General features: G+C 40.1%; 1 protein-coding gene across 1 annotated transcript; it reads left to right on the top strand.

Moving 5' to 3' along the window:
• The first annotated feature begins 1,548 nt into the window (after positions 1–1,548).
• Positions 1,549–5,514, top strand: LOC306973958 (putative thiopurine S-methyltransferase). Its single transcript, XM_079571057.1, has 9 exons — positions 1,549–1,682; positions 3,362–3,483; positions 3,549–3,641; positions 3,719–3,851; positions 4,627–4,679; positions 4,792–4,866; positions 4,938–5,023; positions 5,171–5,215; positions 5,295–5,514. The coding sequence occupies exons 2-9, from the start codon at positions 3,386–3,388 to the stop codon at positions 5,408–5,410; spliced, it is 699 nt and encodes a 232-aa protein (XP_079427183.1). The 5' UTR covers positions 1,549–1,682; positions 3,362–3,385; the 3' UTR covers positions 5,411–5,514.
• The last annotated feature ends 1,879 nt before the right edge of the window (positions 5,515–7,393 follow it).

Below are 7,393 nucleotides of genomic sequence, written 5' to 3'. Positions count from 1 at the left end.
ATTTCCACAACAGTCCGCACGCTCACGACCCGCCTCCGGGCACCTTTGATTGGCTCCCGGGCTCCTCGACGTCTTCGCCTCACAGTAAAGGAAAACACACATCTGGGAGAGGGAGAGAAGGGGAGCGAGGGGGAGAGCAGGCGCTACTGTGGAGAGGCTGGTTTACGCAGGAGCAGCGTGAGCAGATGCTTATGCGTGGAAATATAGGGGGTGTTGTTTATGACACGAGGATTAAAATCTGTCATGTTTGTGGAAAGTCGGGTTTCTTATTTGGTGTAAACTTTAATTCGGTTCCTTGAGCCACTGGAAGTTTACAGTAAGCGAGGTTTTATTGCGCAACTGCAGCGCACAAACAGTCTATTGTAAAACAAAGGCAAAGCCGAAACATTCATGATTCATGTGCAAAATGTTAGCTTAGAAAATTATAGATGATCAATTAAAGATGGTCCTTGCGCATAAAAGGCTTTACACGATCCAGATGCACATTCATTTGTAAAGCATTCAGGGTTATAACAGAGACCTTTTGTCTACTGAGGTTTACGCATGGATTTTACGCATTGAGGATGGATGATTTTTTTTATTTTATTAAGGCCATATCCTGGAGACATGATCACCAATGGCCTACATTAAACAGTCAGACTGTGTTTGTCAATAGTAGCTACTACTCCTTATTACACACTGCCTGAAGCCCCTTGAGTCCTGTGGCCTTTGTCTGACACATGCGGCTGACAGCTTCCCGTTTCCAAGGTAACACAGCCATATCTGAGACGGTGGCGCCATCTAATGGTCAAAAGCGGTCATCATCCATTCGTGCACTGGGAATGTGCTTAGTCTTCCTGTGGGGGCGTTACTGTTGGCTGAATGCTGTCTGGAGCTGCAATAAAAGAAGGATTTGGAAGATGGGAAAATGCAAAAAGTATTTAGAAAATGTAGCTTCTTATTTTGGAATCTATGCCAATGTATTTTGTTGGAAACATTTAGGCTACATTTTGTTTGACTAATTTTGAAATAAAGGAATACATGTATTTTCCTGGATTATCCTATTTGGGCTGGACCTTTTAGTTAGAATTTAGCTTTATTTAAAAAAAAAAAGAAAGAAAAAGAAAGAAAGAAAAAGGTAAATGAAACAAACCCACTTCTAACTGTCTGATTCATAAACTTTTGATTTCAATGTATTTTTATCTCTTCCTGGGGAATGAAAAGGCCTGCACATGTCATGCTAACATCTTGAAACATACAACCAAAGGCTACCTTAAAATAGTGTGTACTAGACCTATATTAAATATGAATGACACTAAAGTTCACTACTACTCAGTTCACTTTGGGGAAGTGTTTAAAAATTTAGAGATGTAGCCTAGTAAATATTGAAGACGTTTTGAGACTGTGATGTGAGTGGAGGTTTTTCTGAGTCAGTACGTACCGTGTGTATCTATCTGGTGTCCGTCATTAATGAGCATTTCTATAAACGTTGTCATTTGTCCAGTCTTTCCACCTAGTTCCAGAAGGTGGCGGTAGCGTGGTGTGATTGTATGTTAAACCGCAGAAGAAGAAGAAGAAGATTTACAAAACAATCAAACTTCCTGCTGTCACTGCACATCCCATGATCCGGAGGAACAGACTGGGGCTACTTTGTGGCTTTACCTCTTTTATCGCTCTTGATACACTTCTGCAATCGTTCTCAAGTAAGGTAAATTAAGTGTTGTCTTTAGCCATTTACCCAGCTTTAGTCAGCACATGGTGAGATGAATGAAAACAATAGCCTGCCCTTGAGCCTCCTGTGTAACCCATCCAGTTTGTCGAGTCAAGCATCATTATGTAATATGGTTTATGTGTAAACTACAACTATGTGTATGTGTCGTTTCCCAAAGTTAATGTTATTTAAGTGTAATGTCATTTGAACTTCCTGAACATCATAGTAACTTTACTGTTGCTTCTTCTTTTCTATACTGAGCCATTGAAATGACAGTGGAATCATCTATTGCTTGGCTGAAAGAATAATAATAGTTTAACCATTGAGTGCAAAGTACACTGACCCACTACTCAACATCACATGATATTGTTTAATTCTCTATTTACTGTACTTGTAATGTGTAACATTTTGTTAGTTTTATTCAAACACAGACAAACGGTTGCAACTCATGATTATTTTGTTAATCGATGAATCGACTGTGGTTCAGTGGTTAACAACCTTTTTTGTCTCGCGTACCCCTTGAGTCTGTCTTTTCCACTCAAAGTACCCAGGGTGCAGCCATATATTTACAAAATTATCCACGAAACTTAGATTTATTGGTGTTCCGTTGTGTATAGTGTTGGAAAAAAACACTATTATTTATTTATTGGTGTATTTGGTCGTGACAGTGCATGTTAAAGGAGCAGGCCACCGATTTTCCATACTGAGATATGTTCTTACCTGAGGTTAGACAAGTTGATGCGTACCTGTCTGGTCTTTGTGTGTGCTCGTGAAAGAGTGTGGTCGCTTCTAACTGTTTGGAGCTATAGGAATACATTGGGAGAGGCCAAATCCTTTCAACATCTTTGGTCTTTTTGCGTGACTTAGGGCACGCACAAAGACCAGACAGGTACGCATCAACTCCTCTAAGCTCTAAGGTAAGGACATATCACAGTATGGAAAAACGGCGGCCTGTTCCTTTAATGAACATACATGGGTCTCATTCATGTTAACAAGTAAATAGACCTACTAACCTTTTACTGCATATTTTCATTGAAAATACGTTTTTCTGATTGAATAATGTTGAAATACTATTACGTTTCACCTTTTTTTCAGAGCTGAAATATTTCAAAGTACCCCCTGCTAAGTGCTTGCGTCCCCGTATCCCTGGTTGGGAAACACTGCTCTATATCGGGGCAACGTAAGACCTAAATATTATCAACCAAATCAGAGAGTCCGTAAACATTTTTAATAAACTACTCTAACTACACTAAATATGTATATTATATAGAAACACTGGCATTTGTAGAATGTGGTGCTTTGTCAAGTTCGGCCCTTGGTCTTTTCTTTTTACAATGAAGAAAATCGGTCTTCCACCAAGCAAACTTGCCACCCCAGTTTTATATTGTACTTGTAAGGTACTTTAGATTTATTGAAACACAGGCAAACCGTTACTCGAAAAATGAGTGATATGAAGTAAAACCTATTCATGTCCAACCTCGATCTCAAACTATCACTTAGATTACATTAGGCCGGCCTCTATGGCATTGTCTAAGCCCTTATTATTCTTTCCCTTTGAGTATTATTAAAGTTACCATACATAATGAGTGCAGAGGCTACTGTCATCTTCCTTCACAAAAACATGGTTAAATTCTTCGGCTTTTTGTTTTCTCCTGGTTTGTAAACCTTTAGGTAAACCACCGGAGCATCAGCGGCATGTTGGCCCCTCAGGAAAACCGCGTCATGGCTCTGAAGGAATGGGAGGATCGCTGGCAAGAAGGCAGGATAGGTTTCCACAACGCAGCTGTGCACAAGTAAGAAGCTCATCATCATAACTGAGGCTAATGTTATTTATCGGTAACTCTGTGTTCTTCTGGAGGATGCTTGAAATGAACATCGACAAAGTGGTTGCAGGACGGACTGGAGTGAAATTCTTCTTTCCTCTGTGCGGAAAAGCTGTGGATATGAAGTGGTAAGTTCAGCCAACAAACGGTAAAGAAACATAGCTAAATATAAGTAGTGTGTCTGTCACTGTTGTGTGAATCCCAGGCTCGCAGACATGGGCCACTCGGTGGTTGGAGTGGAGATATCAGAAAAAGCCATTCGGCAGTTTTTTGAGGAGAGCAACATGAGCTACACTGAAGAGTCTGTGGCTACTGTTCCCGAAGCAAAAGTTTTCAGGGTAAATTTGACTAGAATATGACAATGTCCCTCTCTCTGATGGGGGCCGGTGTAGTTCTCACAAACCTAGTGGTATTTCCTTAAAGGGATAGTTCAGGATTTTTAACATAGGGCCTCATTTCCTAGTTATCCAGAGTGTTGTTGATTGAGATATTTTTTTTTGTAATTCATGCAGTTCTTATGTTTGAAGAGTTACATGGCGCAAGGCTAGTGCTAGGCTAGCGCATTTCTATGGTATCAGCTAGCCTGCATTAAAAACAGTCTGACCCGCTCCACAGTGCACCTGAGGCAAATCACTTATAACACCAGACTAACCATATAAATGTTTGTGTCGATAGAATAGTTTTTGGAATATTACTGACCTTGCATCACATGAATGATCGCATTTTGAGGGACTATTTTCTAGCAGATCACTCCGCCGCTGTGTAGCTTATACAACCACGAAGCTGATGCTGTTCAAATATAAGGTATTTTAAATGCAAAAGGGTTCAAATTATTCTAGTGACACAGACATTTATATTATTTTAATGCAGGCTAGCTGATGCTGTAGAAATGCGCTAGCCTTGCTTTAGCCTAGCGCCACGAAACTCTTCAAATATAAGAACGGCATGAATTACAAAAAGAAAATATCTCCAGAAATCGGCAACACGATAACTAGGAAATGAGGCCCTATGTCAAAAATCCTGAAATATCCCTTTAATATATGTACATCATTAGAGTTGTTGCACTTGCTAACGTTGTATTACCTTAAATAATACCAAGGGTTTCTTTTGCAGAACACAGAGAAATCTGTTTCACTTTACAACTGTGACATGTACAAGTTCTCCAGGTATGGACATTTGAATGATGGGTTCAGTACCAATATGTGTGTGAATATATAGCTTTATGACGAGTTTCTGATGATTTCTTTCCCATCTTCTTGTTTCCTTCAATTCCTTTAGTTCTCTTGAGGGCCAGTTTGGCGCCATTTGGGACAGAGGAGCTCTCGTTGCTATCAACCCAAAGGACCGAGAAAAGTAGCCTCTTCCTCCCAAGTTAAGCTTTTTGCATAATATCGTAGGCTAATCTTTCTCTCGAAATCCCACAGATATGCTGCTCTGATTGTTTCACTTATGGCCCCTGACTGCAGATATCTTTTGGACACACTTCTCTACAATCCTGAACTATATAAAGGTAAGTGTTCATTATCGTTATATAGAGTTTAGATTTACACTGCCATTTACCATTTTACCTTCTGTTATTTTATGTTCCTGTGAAGCACTTTGCATTGCCTTGTGTATGAACTGTCCTCTACAGTTAAGCTTGCCTTGCCTTCTTTAGGTCCACCCTTTTTTGTGCCAGATGAACAGGTCAATAGCTTGTTTGGTAAGTGTTGAGAAAAAACGGTGGTATCTTTCTTTAAAACACAAACTAACTCTTGTTTTAATGGTAATGCATTGTTTAGGGTCCAGTTGTGAAATCGCGCAGGTGCAGGAACTTGACACCATGAGCGAAAAGGCAAAGAACTGGGGCCTGGACTCCCTCACGGAGAAAGTACATCTCTTGGTTTTAAAGAAATGAACACTTTAAAAACATTTCTCACTTTTATAGGTTACAAATTATACATGACAAAAGAATGATGATTGAAATAAGTGCCAATAAAACTGTACATTTTACATAATAAAAGGAAGTATATCAACTTGTTTTAACGTGTGATCCTCATTTTGAAAATACACTTTTTGTCTGTAGCAGTACTTGTATTGTACCGGGCTGAAGCCGAACTCTCTCCCTTCCCTGCCCTCACTCTGCTTCCACCTGCATTCACAAACAGTGGTCCACTCCAGCCCCTTCTCTGAACACTGAACCCATTGTAATGACTTCATATTGTGTTGATAAAGTGTTGATTGTGTAGTCGTCCCGTTTGCAGATGGCTGTAGAGGTAGTAGTGAGCTGTTTTATGTGGCCAGCAGTGAAAGAAGAAGAGGGAGTGGCCCGTGATGTGACAGACCTCGGTGTGGACTTCCTACAGGACACACAAGGATACACACCAGGTGCAGGTGAGGGTAACCGAGGACACTGTCTGGCTCTGTCGTCTGTTCTTTGTTTTCTCTTGGTTTTGTTGCAAGAGTTTTTTGTGTCATCTTTTGGCCTATTTATTCCTGGGGGGAAAATGAACTTTTATGGATAAGACAGAGGTTAGACTTAATGTGGAGTAAGGTCATATCTTACAGTAATTACAGTAATAAAGGCAAATCTCTGTTGGAATTTCTAAATATGTTTTTTCATCTTTGGTCAATCAACGTCTTGTACCTGAAGATGTGAATGAACAAAAAGGGAAACGCACCTTTTCTCTCACTTGAACTTTGACTCTGGGCCAGTTTTTCCAGTCATAATAAATCACTGTGTAATATAAACAGCATTACAAAGACATTGTTGCCACTGAATTCACAGCACTCAAGTTATTGCATGCAGACATTAAACCGTTAAACATACTTGAACTTTGTTGCACATTTGGCCATTGTTACAGTAATGTATCTACGCCCAGAGGTCAACTTTAGTCAAACCACCAAGATCGCAAAGTAAGTGTTATGTGAGTCACTGAGCTGGGGCTGCGAGGTTGTTTCAGGGCAAGGAAGGTTTTTTACATAATAAAACAGCATGAAACATTGTATTTTATTGAACTGTGCCCAAATATTCAAGTAAATTATGGAAATTATTATGTTTTAGTTGGATCCCGAGATGTTTGTGGTAATTTGGGAGTCGTGGTCTGAAAAGTTAGACAGACTCTGAAGTAGACAGAGTAATTCATGAAGCATAATCACTGAGGAAAAAGTACCAACTATCCTTACTCTACCCCACATAGTATCTGCTTGACTCCTCCCTAAAGGCTGGGGCATTGGACTATGAGGTAAAGGGTACGTTTAGGCCGGGGAAAGAGAGCAGGGAGGGGCCAGGACACAGATTTCATGCAACAATAAAGAGGCTGAAGATGTCATGTTATGTACAGATCTACATGTACACTGCGTTCCAAATTATTATGCAAATTGGATTTTTGTGTCAAAAAGGTAAAAAAAAAGCAATAATAATGAAACTCATGGATGGTATCGTGTCTCGGGGCTCTGTGAATCACTGACATAAATCTCAGAGACCTGGGATGATCAGTTATCGGGTTAAGCCCAGTTAAGGGAAAAACTACCGAAAAAGGGTGTTCCACTTTATTATGCAGATCATGATTTTCAAGCAATATGGGAAAGAAAAAGGGTATTTCTGCTGATGAAAAGCGTGAAATAGTTGAATGCCTTGGTCTAGGTATGAAAACCTTCGATATTTCATGAAAGATTAAGTTTAATCATCGTACTGATAAGAGAATTTGTGGATGATTCAGACACACTCCGTTTTGTGCCGATAAAGGCACAATATGGACGGTTTCTGCCAGACAAACACATCAGATTAGGAGAACAGATGCTACAAAGCAGCATACAAGTATTTGAAGCTGCTGGTGCCTCTGGAGTCTCCCGAACATCAAGGTGTAGGACCCTCCAGAGGCTGCAGTTGTGCATAAAC

The sequence above is a fragment of the Gobius niger genome, assembly GCF_951799975.1.
Source record: "Gobius niger genome assembly, chromosome: 14".
Taxonomy (NCBI): Eukaryota; Metazoa; Chordata; class Actinopteri; order Gobiiformes; family Gobiidae; genus Gobius; species Gobius niger.
Note: the sequence above shows the minus strand (reverse complement) of the source record. Positions and strands in the feature narration are given on the sequence as shown.